This window comes from Diadema setosum, chromosome 6 (assembly GCF_964275005.1).
Source record: "Diadema setosum chromosome 6, eeDiaSeto1, whole genome shotgun sequence".
Lineage (NCBI taxonomy): Eukaryota > Metazoa > Echinodermata > Echinoidea > Diadematoida > Diadematidae > Diadema > Diadema setosum.
In genome coordinates, this window is record NC_092690.1 from 25,841,086 (window position 1) to 25,859,970 (window position 18,885).

Consider the following 18,885-nt stretch of genomic DNA (forward strand, 5'->3'; position numbering starts at 1 on the left):
TTTGCAGAAGAGCCCAGTCTTCCTGATTCTCCAGGAGGCTGTGTGAAAACTTCAATGTCTCCTCAAGTTGAGATCAGAGATCATCAAAAGCATTTACCTGACTTGGAGATCATTTTTGCCTAGTGAGTTGCATGTAATACATAAGTATCTTCCTGATCACTCTTTGGAATCTCTCTGATTTTGATATGTGAATGTTGGCAGTTCAGGGGGTCATTTCATGAAGCGTTTTGGCCAACAACTCTGTCAGACAAGTCTGCTCTCAGCCAATCAGATGCAAGGATATCGGTCACTTATAACAGCTTGTCAAAAAGAAAAATCCGACAAAACGCTTCAGGAAATGCCCTCGTGGTGTTGTGATTGTCCTCTTGGTCCTCTGATGGGAATGTTACCTTTTTGTTGCATTATTTGTGTACTGTTTTTAGCCATAAATGGTGCAGGTTTCATGAAAAAAGACTCCCCCCCCCCCCCCCCCAAAAAAAAAAAAATCATTACTACAAGTACTACGACTCCCATACATGAATATTGTAAGAAAGGTAAAAGTACAGGGGGTTTTTTTCACCAAAAATACACCTTTTTAGCCCTCAGAATATTGCAATGCTGTTTACGGGGTGGGCATTCCCCATAAAGCTGTTCTAAAATCCTATGCTTTACCATGAGCTACAGTACAGATATGGTGTTCAAGTAAATCATTGTCATCATGCGCTGCTTTTATAATCAGATGGGGTATTCCCCATCTTTCTCTCACTGTCTATCATGCATTTGTATAAACTGCTCAAACATGTTTACATCTCCCCAGCGATGCGAGGTTTGCAGTAACCTAGGGGCCACCGTGGGCTGCTGCAGTAGGGGCTGTCCCGCCAACTTCCACTTCATGTGTGCCAGGTCCAGGAGCGCCGTGTTCCAGGAGGACAAGAAGGTCTACTGCTTCGCCCACTCGGACAAAGTGGACAAGGAGGTGAGTCACCCTCGACCACGTCCCGTTTCTTGGAGATCGGTACCGTTCTCCATGCACGTCTCTCTGATTGTGATGACTTCTGTGAGATTACCTTGGTTTTTATGTCGCATCAAGACAGTTTCTGCCCCCCCCCCCCCCCCCACGGAAGAAAGCAGTGACTGCATAGCTGCTGAGCTGAGATAAATGCGATTTTGTGTTTTTTGCAGATTCTTTAAAAACACAGGAACATTCAAAAATAATTTTGTGGTATGATTATGCACCATACCTAGTTGTCTAACAATACCTAGGAAAAAATTATGTTTCCGTTATTTTTTAAATGTTATTTAGGAAAATGCAGTTACTGCGGTGGCTCACCCTTGATTCTGGGTAGTTTCCCCACGGAAAAAAGCAGTAACTGCAGACGGCCAGGAGTCTGCTGTTTTCCCCATGGAAAAAAGCAGTAACTGCACATGCCACATGACCATAGGAGGAGAATTGTTACCACCACCAGGTTATAAAGTTCTTCTACTTTCTGGTTAGTCTAGATCTATAAGATCTAGGACCTAACGCTAGACCTAGACTAGGTCTTGTCGATTGAATGGCATTCTGTGTAAAAATAAGGTAATTGAAGTTGAACTTTGAAGTGCCCGGCCTGGCCCCTAACACATGACCCTGGACTAGACAATAACCGTTAAAGTCAAGTCTCTTCGTCTTAGATCCTAGTCGAACTCTGACGTTACACTTAAGCTAGACTACAGATCTATGCCCAATGTTAGTGCTAGACCTAGATCTATTACGTTAGATTAGGCCTACTGACATTTTGTCTAACACTAAACAGTTAACAATAGATTAGACTCTAGATCTACTCTGTAACGTTAGATCTGGTAGACCTAACTTTAGGGCCTACATCTAACGTTAGACTAACGTTAGTGTATTAACCCGTTGAGGACGAGTCCCGAGTATACTCGGGCAGGTGTCTATGGGAAATGCGTGTTGTAGCAAAATCAAACCGTCCCCAACGGGTTAATACTAGTGCTCATCTCCCTTCAATATATTTTCAGCTCACCTAGATTTTCTGGTTCTGGCCAAAGCCATGGCTACCATGACTTTTCCTCTGCAATTCATGATAGATTTACAGGCATGCCTGGACCGCAGAAACTGTGTGACAGCATGGTTAGCACTGGCATGATCATTCAGACTGTAACAGACCTGCAATACTGTGCAAGTGATGACTGTGATGTGATGCAATGTTTAGCTAGTTACTGTATGCTGCAGAATTTATGCGCATGCAGCTAGCTGCACGCGTATTCTGCACTCTGAGCGCGCTGAGTCTGCCAGGTTTGCTAGTCTCCAGAAAGAAGCTTTTTCTACAACTTTTCATAATTATGATTCCCTGCGGGCAGAGTCAAGTTACTGGTGAATCAATCTTTTTATATCTACTCTCCTAAATTATGGAAGAAACTGCTGTTTACATTGTTTTAAAAAAAAAATTAGTAGAAAAAAATAAATGGTATTAGGGAAAAAAATATACAGGAAGGACTATACAGAGTCTGAATGATTAGACTAAATTGTTAGTTACTGCTTTCTTCCGTGGGCTTTGTTAGTTACTGCTTTCTTCCGTGGGGAAACTTGCAAAGTTTAATCAACTGGATGCAGTTACTGCTTTTTGCAAAAGTGAAAAATTGCATTTTTGGTCACTTTCATTTTTGTTTTTGCAAAACTGACCTATTAACATTGGAGAGCATTGGGTAAACTATTCATTTTTGCAAAAAAGTAAACATTCATAAAAATGTCAGTTACTGCTTTTTTCCGTGGGGGGGGGGGGGCAGGTTTGGAGGAGATGTGGGACAGAAATTTGTGGTAGTGGTCTTTGTTGCTAGGTGTTGAGGCCTGGTAGAAATCAGATATGAGCAGTACTGTCTGACCTCGTTTATCCAGCTATCTCTTATATGGACTTCTCTATCTTCCAGAAAAAAAAAAGAAAGAAAGTGATTTCAACTCAAAACTCCTACAAAACTCACATGATGCGCCTGTAATATTCCCAACAGAAACATGATATGAATTTTACATGAAGATATTTACATTTCTGTAAAAAAAGACTGTAAAATTAATAGGCTAACCTAGATTACAACACTGTTGTGGTATACGCCAACTACCTGTACATAGCTAACACTGGGCTCCATTTACGTGTACGCTGTTTCTCCCATTTGCGGCCAAATTGCTTTATATATGGATGGGCACCAGTCTGGATCAGACATGGCCAAATAACAGAGGTTGGACTGTGTGTTCAGCGTATCTATGAAAATCAAGATGTCACCTTTGTCTAGTTCTTGTTGTTGAGATGTGTACAATAAGATGCTCTTGTAAACCTCACATTGACTGTGACTTTAATTGACAGATAATGGGTCCAGAGAGCTTTGGAGTGCTACGCCGTGTCTGTGTCAGCCTTGACAATATGAAGCCAAACCGGACATTCGCCGCAGGTCTAGAGGCCAAGAACATCAATGTGATGATCGGGTCCTGGACTCTGGAATCGCTGGGCCAACTTGCCATGCTCTCAGACCAAGCGAATGGACTCTTCCCCATTAACTTCTCGTAAGTTATAATCCCGTTAGCTTTATTTTGCATATGATGATAATAGTGACCATTATATTTCATTTCCTTTAGCTATTACCATACACAAGATTTTTGTTGATTTGTTTTATCATAATATTTGAGTGCTGGTACTTCTACACATAGAATGTAGTAAGTATGAGTATTGAAAAATTTGTTCAGTAGTTCAGTAGCTAACCTTGATTGTTTTCTAACAATGGTGTATGTATGCTTGAGAAAAAGAGTCAAGTATTATGTTATGTTCTTTTCTTTTTCTTTGGCATGGTGATAACTGTGTGTAGCATTCTATCATTCTATAGTACTTTAATAAGTAAACTCACTTAACTTGTGGATTAGCTCTGATGGGATACTTTCCATAAAATGCTCTAATGATGAATAACTGCCTCACTTTAAAACTGGTTGTGCTGGTTGAGCCTCTGCCAAACCTAAGACCTTTGATCTTAGTGGCTTAAAACATCAATAGAACACCATTCATATGCACTTCTCCATGTGAATCACAGTGTAAATATGATACAAGAATGTGTCCTTCAATTGATGATGTCTTTGCCTCCATCACAACTTGCAGGTGTACCAGGGTGTACTGGAGTACTGTGGATGCTCGCCGCCGATGCATCTACACCATGCGTATCATCGAGGTCAATCCCCTGGCTTCGCCCACGACACCCCAGGACATCAACCACACCACCGAGCACAGTCCAGGCAGCTTCCCATTCTGCAAGGGCAGGCCCCTGGGGGGCGAGGATTCCGACATCTTGACCGATGCCCTGATGGAAGCGACCAAGGAGAGTGAAGAGGCGGCGATGGCCCTCGATCAAGTCGCCGCGCTGCTCGCCGGCTCCCAGACGGTCAGCGAGATACAAACTGCCGCAGACGCGCTGGCGGCAGACTCGTCGCTCTTCGATGTCCAGCAGTCCACCGATGACGAAGTCCTGGGGACGATCGATCTCGACGGTAACTCCAACTCGGGACTTGACACTGATGGCATCATAGACATGATGGATGCCGTCGCTGCAGACCTTGATAGCATCAGCCCAGAGAACCCTGAAGAAGCATTATCGAATGATGCTACGCCCTCACCGTTGCCAGAGCCAGTGGTGCAGGGATCAGAGACATTGGATGACCAGCAATTATGTGACAATAAAGACAGTGAGACAGTCTTTAAAGAAAATGTCCCTGAACAAAGCAAAGAAAATGTCACTGAACAAGGCAAAGAAAATGTTCCCGGACAAAGCAAAGAAAATATCCCTGAACAAAGCAAAGAAAATGTTCCTGAACAAGGCATAGAAAATGTCCCTGAACAAGGCAAAGAAAGTGTCCCAGAACAAGGCATAGAAAATGATGAGCAAGGCAACAGTACTGCTGATCATTGCTTGACAAATCTTACAAGTGAAGACATTGTACATTCTGACGATACAAAGACACCTATCAGTGAACCTGTGGTCAGCAAATCTCTGTCACCAATTACTGTAATGGTGAATGAGGAAGAAGGACCAAATAGTCCAGAATCACCAAAGATAAGCCCGAAAAAGATTCCTGTTCTGAAACTTGTGAAGCTACCACTTAAGGAACATGAGAAGTATGAGGAAACTCCTCGTGAGTTTATTGATTCCAGTCCCATTCTGAAACTTGTCAAGCTGCCGCTTAAGGCACATGAGAAATATGATGAAACTTCTAGTGAGTATACTGATTCAGGACCGGATTCCAGGAGATCGTCCATGGAGAGACCCGAGAGTCAGGCTTCCATCACTGTTGACATTTCTCCCGTGACTGATCAGGAAACGGACCCATTGACCGGCGCTGACAGCATCTTGCTTCCAAAAGTGTCTACAAGCCCCAGCGACAAAGAACCGCCAACACATAAAGACCTTGAGAGCCAAGTGAGTGATGAGCAAACTACAGATCTAGCTCCAGCACACACCATGTCAGACACAGTTCCTATCGGGGAGGAAGGGCAGTCGGCGTTAGGAGATTCTCCTGAATCAGAAGCCACTCAAGTCCCTTCACCTGTGTCAGTCCTTGCAGAGACACCTGTTTCGTGTTCCGATGCAACAGCCGCTGTCCTAGAAACAAAGGAGTCAGGACCTGGCAGAACTGAGAATGTTGCCTCCCTGCAGGCTGAAGGAATATCAGCTAATGTAGGCCCACCATCTGAGGATATGGCAACAGAGTGTGCAGCAACAGAAAGAGAAAACACCAATACTCCGGTGGACACTCATCACACCCAGGTGAGCCCTTCACCAGCCAGCTCGGGCGAGACTTCTGTGGAAAACCATGAAAACTCATACCCATCAAAATCTGGATCATTATCCGAGGAGATGACTGCACCCAAGACGAGTGACCCAATTCAAGGTTGCACAAGTGATGGGACTGAAGCAAGAGATAGCAGCCCTTGTGAAGAAGCGCAGCATTCAACAATTGCTACTGACCAACCAGGTGATGAGCTGGCAAAGGACACATGTGTAAGATCAAGTCCAGCGAAAGAGCCTGAAGCAAGTGACTGTCACACAATTATAATCCATGAATTAGATGATGACAAAGCAGAAGTTGTGTCTGCAGATTCCAGTGATGTGGGAGAGTCGAAAGCAAGTCAGGAGAGCAGCTCTTTTGATAGCTTACATTGCCATGAAACATCAACTCTCATGGAGAGTCAAAACGAAGTGCCTTTTTCAGAGTCAAATGTGGCATTGCCCGCTCAAGACCGTTCGATTGATTCAAGTGCAGAAATCAAAGGAGACTCTGAAAAGCCACAAGAGGATTCAGGACCGTTTGATAGCAGAACATCAGCTGCACAGAGTGACATTCAAGGAGGTGATCTCCAGCAGCATCAGGGCAACCAAAGATGTATTGAAGACTCATCACAAGAACTGCAAGGAGAAAGAGTGGATGTTGAACACAGTGAAGAAAAGACTACAGATGGAGGAGATGTCAAACTTTTGGACTCACACATGCATGCTGAGCCATCAAACCGCTCCACTGAGAGCAGTTTACTGCAGACCAGAATCACAGATGAACCTGTGCATGAAGATGAGCTGCGTGATGGTGATGAAAACCAGAATAGCTGTATTTCGAGAGAAGCTGCTGTGTCCAGCATCTTAAAGGAAAGTACATCAATTGCTGAGACAAGGACAATTTTGGAAGAGGAGGTAGTCAGCTTGGACCTCGACACCTCTTCAAAATGTCAACAGATACTCACAACATCACCACAACCTGTTATAGAGTCAGTCGATACAATTGAAGACACCCATATCCTCATCTCTCCACACCTCTCGGAGAACATTGCAGAGAGCAAAGAATGTTACAGCTTGACAGTCACTGCAGTTGATACAAAGAATACCCCAACCGATGCAGGAGTTGTAAATGCGGATAACTCTGCTCAAATTTCAGGTGGAAGTAATTCATCGGGATTGTTTATGCCACAGGAAACTTTGAACTTGGAGACCTCAGCAAGTCACGAGAAACCTGATATCAGCAAGAGTGACCAGTCCACAGAAAACCGGCTTAGTCTTCCTGTAGTTGTCGACCACGGAGTGACATTAGATGCCAGCCCATCACATGACATGAATTTGAGCGGAGGAACCAAATGCTGCGAGGACCAACACCCAACTGCTGCTGCAGAGCTAGCATCGACCGGTGAAAGTGGCAGCAAAGAAGAGGCTGTCATTGAACAACTGCACCAGCACATTCCTTCAGGTAGCACTGAGCCCAAAGAGAGTACAGCAGAGTGTGAAGTGCAGCTAAACTCTTCTAGTCAAAGAAGTGAGGAAGATGACCGTTTAAAGGACACGCAAATACAGATGACTGACCTCCCAGTCTGTGATATAGAAGCATCAGACTCTGTCACTGATGGTGAGGGTGACAGTGGTACTGCCACAGATATAGCACAAGCAGATGTAGCAGTAAAACCAGATGGTTCCAGCAGTGGAGTTAGAAGCACAGGAGACAAATCTGAAAGCACAACTTCTCTTCGTGCAAAAGTGGAAGGTGAGAAGATACCAACTGAAGTCACTGTCCCTCGTGAGCAAGCACTTGAAGGTGGAGGAGGACATGAGTTTACACCACAAAAAAGTTTGTCATCGGACATCTTGACATGCCACAAATCACCATCCATCAACAGGGAGCCAATCCTTGCCACTTTTGCGACACAACTGCACAGAAAATCCCCTGTGAGCAGCCAGGTGGTCTTGAACGACTCCGAATGCTATGAACAGGCCGACTCTCACTCTCCCAAACCTGTCAGAAACATCTTCAAGAAAATCAGCAATACACCGTTTATCAGTGCAGTGAAGGCCTTTGTGGATGCGCAGAAGAAATCTCCTGAAAAAGTGGTGGAGAACCTCATTGAAAGGCATCTGGTTAGTGAAGAACCAGTAGGCTCTCAGCCGTCTAAGGTGTGTGCGGACAGTCATGCAGCACAAGGTGGGATCACCATGGATGTTGCACAAAAGGCAGAGAATAACAAGGCAAGATATGTGTCCCCTGGAAATTCCCTCCCCACTGTAAAGGACTTCCATTCAGGCATGGGAGGCAGTAATGAGAGTGGTAGTGATGTCCATGACACTGAAACATCGAGCAGTAACACTCGACCAAAATTAGACTTGCTCAATGGAGATGACAGATTGTGTTCCGAAGATGATTCCTACAAGCCAACCAGGAAGAAAAGTAGACATCCCAGTTCGGACTGCGACTCCAATTTGTCGTCGCCCAAACTTGATGCGATAGATACAAGTCCGCCAGGCCGAAAAAAGTACCCAATGAGGAGCACATCCTCCAGGCTGCAAAGGATAGCAAATTTTGAGGATTGTGCGGAGAGCGTGACTTCTTCATCTGTGCCTGATATGAAAGATGGTAACCTTCACTCTGCAGTGAATGCAGCAGAGGAGACTCCTGAAGACGCTGCTCAGATTCGCCGGAGCTCTCGACAGTCGAGGAGAGTATCTTCGTCAGAGCAGTCTGAGGATGGTATTCATCAAGACTTGAAAGGACAGCAAAATGGCAATCTGCTCATCCCAAGCAGTAAAGAAACTCGAAAGCGAGGGCGACCAAGAAAGCATCCTGTTGGAAATCAAGAGGTGGAATATGATGATAATCAAGAGGAGAAGGAGAACGAGGTGATCACAAGGGGTAAAAATCTGTCGAGAAGATTGCCCGCAATCGAGAATGTTAGTGCAGTTGGTCAAGAGCATGAGAAGGTTGCAAAGCGAGGCAGGGGCAGGCCGAGGAAATCTGATGGGGATATTAGAGAGATTCTGGATGGAATTCAAGAGGGAACTGATGTCGAGATCATCAAGACTGAGATAGAAAGATCAAGCATATCCGAAGAAGTCCTCGATCGCAACCATGGGCAGGAGGGTGCAGTTGTAAAACGGGGTCGAGGCCGCCCGAGGAAATCGCCCAGAAATTCTCTGTCTGTCACAGACATCCAAGAGGAGAAAGAGAAGGATGTGTTGATTGGGCGAGAAAGACTAAGTTTTTCTGATGAAGTCTTTGAAAGTAGCCATGACAGTGAGATTGCTGTCCCCAAACGAGGAAGAGGCCGCCCCAGGAAGTCGGATGGAGGTTCCTCCAAGTTAACTGATCAAAACCAAGAAGGACAGGTACTTGACGGTGTCAAAAGAAGAGAAGAGAAGTCTGTCTTTTCGTCAATATCCCTTGCAGAGACTCCTGAGAAAGACAATGTCATCACACGAGGAAGGGGGCGACCTAGAAAGTCAGATGGGGATGAGGTAAACTGTGAAGTTCATTCAGATATTTCCCATCCGAGAGGAGGGAGACCAAGGAAGTCTTTGGACTCTGTTTCAAGGTTAGATTCATCTGAGGAGTTTTCGGAAGTGAATCATATTCGGACTGAAGGGAAAACAAGGACCATCTCACTGAAGGAAACACATCGAGCCTCACATGAGGATGGAGAGATGAGTCCTCATCAGCTGAACCAAGATGTGAGGAAAAGAGGAAGAGGAAGACCCAGGAAATACCCAGTTGTCCCAGAGAACGAAGCGAGGCCAGGCCTGGTATTTCAGCTTGTTGAGAAGAGGAAGCGAGGCAGACCAAGGAAATCACAGGTGGTCAGTGATGAAGAAACTGCTGGGAGTGATGGGGAGAACGTGACCAAGAGGAGAAGAGAGCATTCAAGCATTTCAAATCCAGATGACAAGGATGAAGTCTCGGAGCTTGATGTAGTTGAAGATGCTGACAAGAAAAGAAGTAGAGCCACTTTGTCCACATCGTCAGATGAGGAGAAATGTGCAGGAGAGACGCAGGCAGGCAGACAGACAACAAGGAGCATGGCAAAGCGAATGAAACCAACAGAAGAGCCTGGTGCAAATGTTGACCAGCAAGGCAGTGAGACAGAGACGAAGGGTGAGAAGCAGTCTCCGGAGAGGATGAATCATCCCCGGAAGCAGGTCGTGGTCGCACGAGAATTTCCCAGAGATGAGGAAGCCGTTCTCAGAGTCAAGGAGAAGAAGCGTATGCTTTCCGACGACTGCACCACCAGTCAGGATGGAAAGGTTGCAACGAGACAGGAAAAGAGAAGTAGAATTGAAGCTGATGCTACTTTTGAAAACACCCCACTGACTTCCAGCGCAATCGAGGCAAAGTCACCTGACCTGCCATCCGACCCCAAAGTGGACCATGTGTCGTTGGCAGGGCCACGTGCTCTGTCTTCCCCAGCCAAGATAGTGAAGGTTACTGTCAGAGTTGACTCAGAGTCTGGAATGATATCCGAAATCACAACCAATGAGGATGGTGCCGAGGAAGTCAGCGAGCTGCCGATCACAGGCTCTCCTGGAGGACTTACTCCACCTGGCAAGGAAGGAGCCGTTTCCGGCCATTCACATCTCATAGGGATGCAAGAAGCCAGCCCCTTGAAAGCGATGATCCCTCCCCTGCCATCAGTTAATCTTGATGGAGAGGCATCTCGCGTTTCGTCAGGAAATTCTGCCTATGGAATTAACGGCCCTACGGTGGTCGGGCCAGACGACCTTAAGAAATTCATGAGCTCACATTCTGACTTCAAGCAGAAGAGAGTCATCGTCGGCAAAGATATGCACACAAATCAGTACATCATACGAAATGACTTGCGACAGACCTCACCAACTAATGTGAACTTCAGGAACAGTATGATTGGGCCTAAACTCTGTGGACCTACCCCTATTAGACTAAAAGCAGCAACTCAGGAACGAGTAAGAATTCGTGGCCCCTCTGTCAAATTTGCTTTGAAGCAACAAAGATCGAATACTCCAATGTTAGGTTCAGCAACCATCAGGCATGGGGTTGCACCCCAGACAACCCCAGCTTCTGATGCTCCTCCAACGGCAGGGTTAACGTTGAGGACATCACCATCCAAACAAGTCTTTGAAAGCCAACCCCCTATGCAGCCAGTTTCAACATTGCTCCCAAATGCTAACCCAGTCTTTTCTGATCCTGGTGTTAACCATGTGGTGCCCAGTGTCATTCCAGTTACTCAGATAGGCTTCCAGAATATAAACCTCACTTGCATCGCTATGACACCTTGTACAACAATAGTGTCCACCAGTCAGATCAATTCTGTCAGCACCCAGAACCAGCTTCCATTGCCAACGTCGTCAAGTCCACCCACCAGCTCAGCTCAGGATCACTATTTGTCCATCTTGCAGAAGTCGTACATGGCCAGTCAACTCCAGCAGGTCAGTGCACTTGCTGGCGTGAGAGCTCAGCACCTTCCATCTGCAAATCACCTACAACCATTTGGCCTTCAGCTGCCTGGGGCGGCAGTGCCGTCTCTGGTGCCGGGCGTCACCAATCCAGTACTATCTCCATTCATCAGCCCGACAAACGCCCCACTCATGGCCTCACCCACACTCCAAACCCTCCAGGCTATCATCCAGCAGGCTGGAGTCCAGCCAAACCTCGGACAACTCAGCCCACACTTCCCGGGTGGGATCAGTCCTCTACCAGGCGTCCAGGCCACCCAGAATCTTGTCTCGCCGCTGTCTAGTCTGCAGACTAGTCAAGCGAGCGTGACCGGAATTCTGAGTGGCTTGGGCTCACCGAGCAAAGAACCGGTCAATGCTCAGCTCAATATCTCTCTACCTGATACCACGAGCCCATCACTCAACAAGGAGCACGCGTACACTAGGCAGCCCCAAGATGCCAGCCGACAGAGGCGGAAATCGCCCCACCAGATCAAGGTGTGGTTTGACTCTTATGGCAGCCTGATGGGATCCGACCAAGAGGAGAAGGACTCTACTGATGAGATCCCGGGACCCTCTCCTGTCAAGAACACCAAGGTCAGGATGAAGAATCCCTCCAGTGCGCCGAGAGCCAGGGTGAAAAATCCCACCGTTAGCGTCAATGAAAGCAGGAACAGCGCTGTTATCAAGCTCAAGAAGCGCTCAAAATCGAAGGAAGAGTCAGAGGGAACACCAACAGGCTGGGCTGGAAACGAAAACCGGGACATTTTGTCAGGTACGTCAGTTTCTCAGTTTCCAATACACATATCTTTTGTCACAAGTGTTGATACTGTTTTCATTCAAAGATTGCCAGGCTATAAGCTTTCTTATTATGTCTGAATATTCATGTTCTTGTGCTTTTATTTTTCCATACTTACACTAGCCTGCACTGCTTTATGCAAATTTAAAGATACAACGGGAAAATGCTACCACTCAAAGTGCTGCAATGTGCCTCAAACTTTTCCTACAATTGTAAATGTGACACATTAAAATATGGTGTGAGGGATTTTCAAGGGGGCATAGGTGAGGATGGAGGACATTGCCTGCAAAACATCTGTTGATACCAAAGCTTCCATGAAATCAGAGCCCAGTGATAGCTCTGTATTTACTTATATTCAATGACTGTCTAATATTTGAAAGAGACCAGTCTAGCAGTCTAGCAATCTGCCCAATCAGAAATGTACAAAAGGGGGCTGGAAAGCTCCTAGTTAACTCTGTGTGTGTGTGTGTGTGTGTGTGTGTGTGTGTTTCTTTTTTATCGATCAGATCTTTCTAGAGACATTTCCTGTTAGACACTATAAGTCCCTCTCATATTTCCTTTTGTTTTATTTGATTTTTCTGTTTTGGTTAAGGAGGATTTTGTCCTTCCTGACCTGAGGCTTAAAGCTTGTGTGTCCTTGTCAATTTCTTTTTGTAAGCTGGTACAGTATATTGTAGGTGTAGGTAATTCCGATCTTTCACTGGAATAATAAAACTGGAAACTTCTTTATGATGGAGGGGAAAATGATGCTATAGATTTGGAGTAAGTTTATTCTTACCTTGAAAAACTTCCAACCATTATTTTTAGTACAAAAGGGGAAGGTATTCTTGAGTGACAGGGGGTTTGTTTTTCTTCTGTTTTTTTTTTAAACTCAAATGTATTGTTGTAAGGTGTCATATATACGATGTTGTGATATGTTATTCTTCAACAATGCAGAATTTCTACATGTTCGCAAAAACGGATGTATGACCTTTAAGTCTTCCCTCATTCTTCTTGTTCATGCAGGCCTGTCTGCTGATGACGCCTTCTTCGCTGCCATGCCAACCTTGGGGCAGCAGTCTGATCACCATGACGACAGCCCCTCCCTCCTCCTCACCCTCATGGAGCAGGAGAAGCGGCGCAACCACGGCAACACGCCGCGCCGAACGTCCAACCGGCCCCACCTCGTCTTCGAGATCTCGAGCGACGACGGCTTCGAGACGCACGCCGAGACGCTGGAGGACGCCTGGGGCCGCGTAGTGGAGCGAGTCAGGGAGGCACGGAGTAACTCCAGGATGAAGCATCTCTCATTTGACGGTGAGCTCATCTGTTTGATTCCTTAACCCATTGAGGACGGTTTGATTTTGCTACAACATGCATTTCCCATAGACACCTAACCGAGTATTCATTCTATCATGTATTCATTCATTTATTTTTTTTTCCATATCCAACAGAACTTTTTTTTTTTTTCACTTAAAACATACAAAAGTACATGTGTATATGTCAATATTACAAAATATAACAAATGGAATTTATGGATATACAAATGATAGGGTGAAAAAGAAAAAGCACAGAGAACATTCTGCAGTTTACAGGATGCGGGAGATAGGGAGGAATGCTGAAGAAGTAAAGCTTGTTGGGTGCATTCCCCCAAGAGTATACTCATGATTCGTTCTGGGTTAAAGTGAATCTTTCAGGGATGTGAGAGTTCAGAGTTTCATATGTTGTCAGATCATTTTACTCTACCCAAAGCCCACTTTCCAGACTCTTGAAATTCAAATGCATTGAAATGTAAACAGTTAAATGCACTTCAAACTTTTCTTTTTTCAGAAGTCTCTGATTTTTTTTTCAGACTTTTTTGTGCATATGCTCTCATTGCCCAGATCTTTTTGCCACCTTGAGTTTGATTTTGATTTGTTAAAGATAATATGGACATGCACTGTAACAGTTCTGAGTGTCTCTAGAATTTTCAATAGTGTGTAGATGTGTATGACCACAGAAAACATAAAATTGGATTTTTTTTTTTTTTTTTTTTTTACCTGTTCATATAACAAAATGAAAACTTTCCCTAATACGTTAATGAGAAGCCTGACAGAGAATAACGAAAATGGTGCTTTGTAGGGCGTGCATGTCTGTAATTTGCTATCTGAAATGGTGATGGAGTGTCTTGGTTTGATTGGTTTATTGTGGCAGGCGTGAACGGGATGAAGATGCTTGGAATTACGCACGAGGCCGTCATCTTTCTCCTCGAGCAGCTGTACGGGGCAAGGAACTGCCGCAACTACAAGTTCCGCTTCCACAAGCATGAGGGGGGTGATGAGGAAGACGTGAGTCCCCCTTCCCAGCTCTCTCTCTCTCAGAGCTTTGGTTGATGATGATGATGATGATGATGATGATGATAATAATGATAATAATAATAATAACAATAATAATAATAATAATAATGATAATCATAATCATAATCATCATCATAATTATAATGAGAACAATAATGATAATGATAATAATAATAATGATAATTAGTAGTAGTGTAGTGATAGTGGCTATTTGTATAGTGCACAGGTCCACCTTTCTGTGCTCATGGCGCTTCATAAAAGTTGTGCAAAGTGGAAATTTTTTGCAGTGTGGAAATTGTTCGCACATTTCGTGAGACATAAAAAACTAGTGCAAAAATAAAAGCATAGGAATATTTCTGCACGTAGTATGTAATAATGTTTTATCTATTTCATTGTGCGGAATTAAGAACACGCCAAATTTTATTTTACCCAGCAGAGCTTAAAAAATTACTCACATGAAAGTTTCCACTTTTACAGAACTGCCAAGAAAACTTTTTTTTTGGGGGGGGGGGTGGGTGATGGGGAAAATGTTTTGGGTGGGTGGGAACGGTGGTATATGGAAACAAACGGGAAGCACGTAAAATTGGTCTTTTTATTTAGCTCATGTTGATTTGCCTATCGTTTGCAAATGAAGCAAAAAGAAAAATCCCCCCCACATACACTCATGTGTATTTTTGTCATTTTGATTGGCTCGGTAATCCAAAAGAACTGAGTTTTGATTGTACCAGGTCTTGACAGTAAAATTCCTCATCTACGAAATATGGCTAATGGCCTCCAAACAGATCAAGCACATTGTTACAGTTACATTTGTTACATTGTTACATTTTGTAAGCTTGTGGCATTCAGTCTTTATGAGCAGAGAAAAGGAAACTCTGAAAGATTCATAACTGCTGTCACATTGTCAGTGCCGACTCTGAAATGACTCATCACAAACTCCTCTTGTTTTACAGGAACCGCCGATCAATCCCCACGGCTGCGCCCGTGCCGAGGTCTTCAAACGATCCTCGACCTTTGACATCTTCAACTTCCTGGCCTCCAGCCACCGCAGCCGACCAATCTTCAGCGAGGTTGACCAGCAAGAGGAGCCAGATGTCCAGCACAAGTCATCCAGGTCAGCATTTTATCATTTTCTTTTCTTTTTTCTTACCCTGGTCACCACTTGGATCTTCTCAAATTGGCAACTTGGGGGGGGGGGATTTAAAGATATCATATGTTGTTTTTTATGTTCACACAAGGTTGAAGCTCAAGTAGCAGTGGCATCTGGCACAAAAAGCAAAGTTTTTCCTGTAGACAAAGTTTCCCAGCCAAAATGCCATAAACTTTGTACAGTAATTTGTTATCTGGTGATTCTGAAATAATGAGTTGCCAATTTTAGGCTTTGTAATCTCTGTCTTTGTTTCTGCATTGCCAATTTGAAGACACTGTCATTGCTCTCTCACAAGACTTCTTTCATGAAACAAACTCAGACACTGTCTCCTTCGTTCATTCCCCAACAACAGGAGGGCTACCAGTCTGCAGGACCTGCCCATGGCGATGCGGTTCCGCCACCTCAAGCAGACGGCAAAGGAAGCTGTTGGAGTCTACAGGTACGCTTACCCGATGATGGCAAACACCCTGACCCCTTAATGTCTAGCCTTTAATAGTTTAACTGATTTTTCAGATGGAATTGAGGGTAAAAGTCTCAAAACACACCCTTTCTTTGAAAAAAAAAATGCATGAATAAATAATAACTTGAACACATTCAGTCATGCTGCACGTCCTCAGTCTGAATTTTATAATCAGAATTTTATTTGACTGTATAGACGTAGTCTATCATGCGCCTTCAATAACATATCCCTCTTAACCCGTTGATTTGCTACAACACTCATTTCTCATAGACACCTACCCAAGTATACTCGGAACTTGTCTTCAGCAGGTTAATATTAGAAATATGCCTGTACTCTGCAACTTACAAATGTATGCTTACATATCAGCAAGTGAGGCGGATTTTTGTTTTTTCGATGATTACACTTCAGTCACCTCATGGCGTGCCATTTTCTCCACAGTCATACGTCTTGCAGGCCTACATAGTAGTCAACAAAATTTCACTCTGAAAATCTGGTTTGTAATACTCCAAACTTTGTGTGGTGAGCAAAAATCAGAATGAAGTGTTGATAAACACACTGACATAGGAAATAAGAACGAGATCGTGAAACTACAAGGAAAGTGAGTAGTATTCTTTGTGACTCTGATTGCACATGTTTTTATTGAAATGCAGTCAGTGCTATGAGGTGCATTAGAAATGTCTAAAGCAATTATTGTAGAAACTTTAAAAACCAAGAACAAACATTCTCCTGCCTCCAGATCTGGAATTCACGGGCGTGGCCTGTTCTGCCGCCGCCCCATCGAGGCCGGCGAGATGGTCATCGAGTACAGCGGGACGGTCATCCGGTCCATCCTCACAGACAAGAGAGAAAAGTACTATGAGAGCAAGGTGAGTGGTACTTTCCTCTTTAATCCTTTCAGGACTGGCATTCTCAATCCCTGCTGACTTCCTATGCAGTGCAGTTTTCATGGTAATGAAAGAGTTAATCAGCCAGCCCTCTCTTTCACTGCCTGCCTCACTGACTGATGTAATTGTCTATACATTAGGACCCTTCATAAAAATATGACATATGATGTAGTCCCATATATTTAATTTCACGTTGGGTTTGGGATGATTAGCTCATATTTGTTTTAATGTCAAAACTTCAGCATTTACATTCCCTGTCGTGGTATTATTTTTTATGGCAAAGAATGGATTGGTGAAAAAAAAAAAGAAATAAAAATCTCAAGTGCATGCATGTTTACACTCTTCAAAAGTGTATGGAATGTAATCACCATTCCATGGGTTTATGCACATACACGTTGTTCATTCAGACAAGAATGGTTGAAAGTATAGTGCAGTTCTTGGATCATTATGTATCAACCCAGAAAAGTGACTCAAAGAATTTGAAGGAGCACAGCCACCTCTTATTCTGCCGATTAGCTTCTCTTTTACAATTCCACCTTAAACTAATTTTTTCATGCAGTTTAATCATCCACATGTACATATAAGGAATAGTTCATGCACTTATTATACCATCAGATTCACCAGAAAGGAAGAGAATTATGTGGAAAATGTCTCATCTCTCGCATATACATTACATGTATTTTACACTCTCTCACTGCCATCAGGGTATTGGCTGCTACATGTTCCGCATTGACGACTACGACGTGGTGGATGCCACAACCCATGGCAATGCAGCTCGCTTCATCAACCACTCCTGCGAGGTATGCTCTCGTGTGCTTTCTGTTGCCATGGCAACCACCTCTGTATCAGTTTAAGGAAGAAGAAATTAAAAACAGAACAGTGTTTGCCCAGATTTTTATTTCATCTTTGAACAACATGAGTGGAAGAAATTGGGATGTCTAAAGCAGATTAGGCACATCTCTTGATGACATAAATGATACAATTCAAAACCTCATGTGCCATATTTCTTTAATTGTTGTCAATTATCGTAATGTATTATTCTATAAATGTGATGCACTTGTTTGAAAATTATCTGTGAGGCAATTTGTTGACAGCATGAGGACATTAGAGAATTCTAAACAATTATTATCCTCCCTCTTCCTCCTCCTCCTCCTCCTCCTCCTCCTCCTCCTCCTCCTCCTCCTCCTCCTCCCCCTCCACTCCTCCTTCACCCCTGCAGCCCAACTGCTTCTCCCGGGTGATCGAGGTCGGCGGCCAGAAGCACATCATCATCTTCGCCAGCCGCCGCATCACCGTGGGGGAGGAGCTGACCTACGACTACAAGTTCCCCATTGAGGAGGTCAAGATCCCCTGCAACTGCGGCTCCAGGCGATGCAGGAAGTACCTCAACTGAGACGACGATCTGGATTTGTCCCCGTCCTCTGGAGACACCACGGAGGATGAAGCTGGGTGTCAATTCCTTGAGGCATTCCTTGGGCAAGTCCCCCTTGGGGAATAAGCGAAATGGAGAGCCTGGGAGATGCGGAAAAACTTTGGACAGGTTTTGGATGGAATGATGCTCATGTGGAGATGTATGTTGCAGTTTCTTTTATCCTGAAATACCTTGGATTCTGAGTCTTAAGAAGAGTGTGAGGAAATTCGCAATATAGAGAGATGAGTAAGAGGGCAGGAATTATATCAATGTGACTGTACGGCAATGGAGGGTTGTCAGACGGGTTCCAGCCCCTTTGATAGCGAACCATAATTTGATCCCTGATCTGCGTAACACATACAGTTGTAGTGCAAGAAAGGAGGTCCTTCCCTAATAGCTTTCCACCACCCTTCCCCCTCCAGTAAATACAGAAACAAAAGGAAATACACCGTTCGATAAACGCTGTAACTACACACGAGGTTGAGCCGCCTGTTTGCAATCGGTGTATCCAGAAATATGACTAATCTACATATGTTACATTCCTGCAGTTGAAATATAGTCATGATGTGCCTTATAAAAATCCCATGTTGTATTTCTGGGAAACAGTGCAAAAATGGTTGAAAATTTACCCCTTTGATTGGACACCAGGCAA

The 18,885-nt window shown here is 44.3% G+C and overlaps 1 protein-coding gene across 1 annotated transcript in view; it reads left to right on the forward strand.

Annotated features, from left to right (window-relative positions):
* The window catches only part of LOC140229667 (uncharacterized), a 52,378-nt gene extending 34,156 nt beyond the window's left edge, over positions 1-18,222 (forward strand). The window contains exons 21-30 of the mRNA XM_072309911.1: positions 797-955; positions 3,333-3,529; positions 4,113-11,992; positions 13,022-13,312; positions 14,189-14,322; positions 15,282-15,442; positions 15,831-15,917; positions 16,675-16,804; positions 17,527-17,622; positions 18,042-18,222. Of these exons, the coding sequence (XP_072166012.1) occupies positions 797-955; positions 3,333-3,529; positions 4,113-11,992; positions 13,022-13,312; positions 14,189-14,322; positions 15,282-15,442; positions 15,831-15,917; positions 16,675-16,804; positions 17,527-17,622; positions 18,042-18,215 (9,309 nt within the window). The 3' untranslated portion in view covers positions 18,216-18,222. The remainder of the gene's footprint in view (positions 1-796; positions 956-3,332; positions 3,530-4,112; positions 11,993-13,021; positions 13,313-14,188; positions 14,323-15,281; positions 15,443-15,830; positions 15,918-16,674; positions 16,805-17,526; positions 17,623-18,041) is intronic.
* The last annotated feature ends 663 nt before the right edge of the window (positions 18,223-18,885 follow it).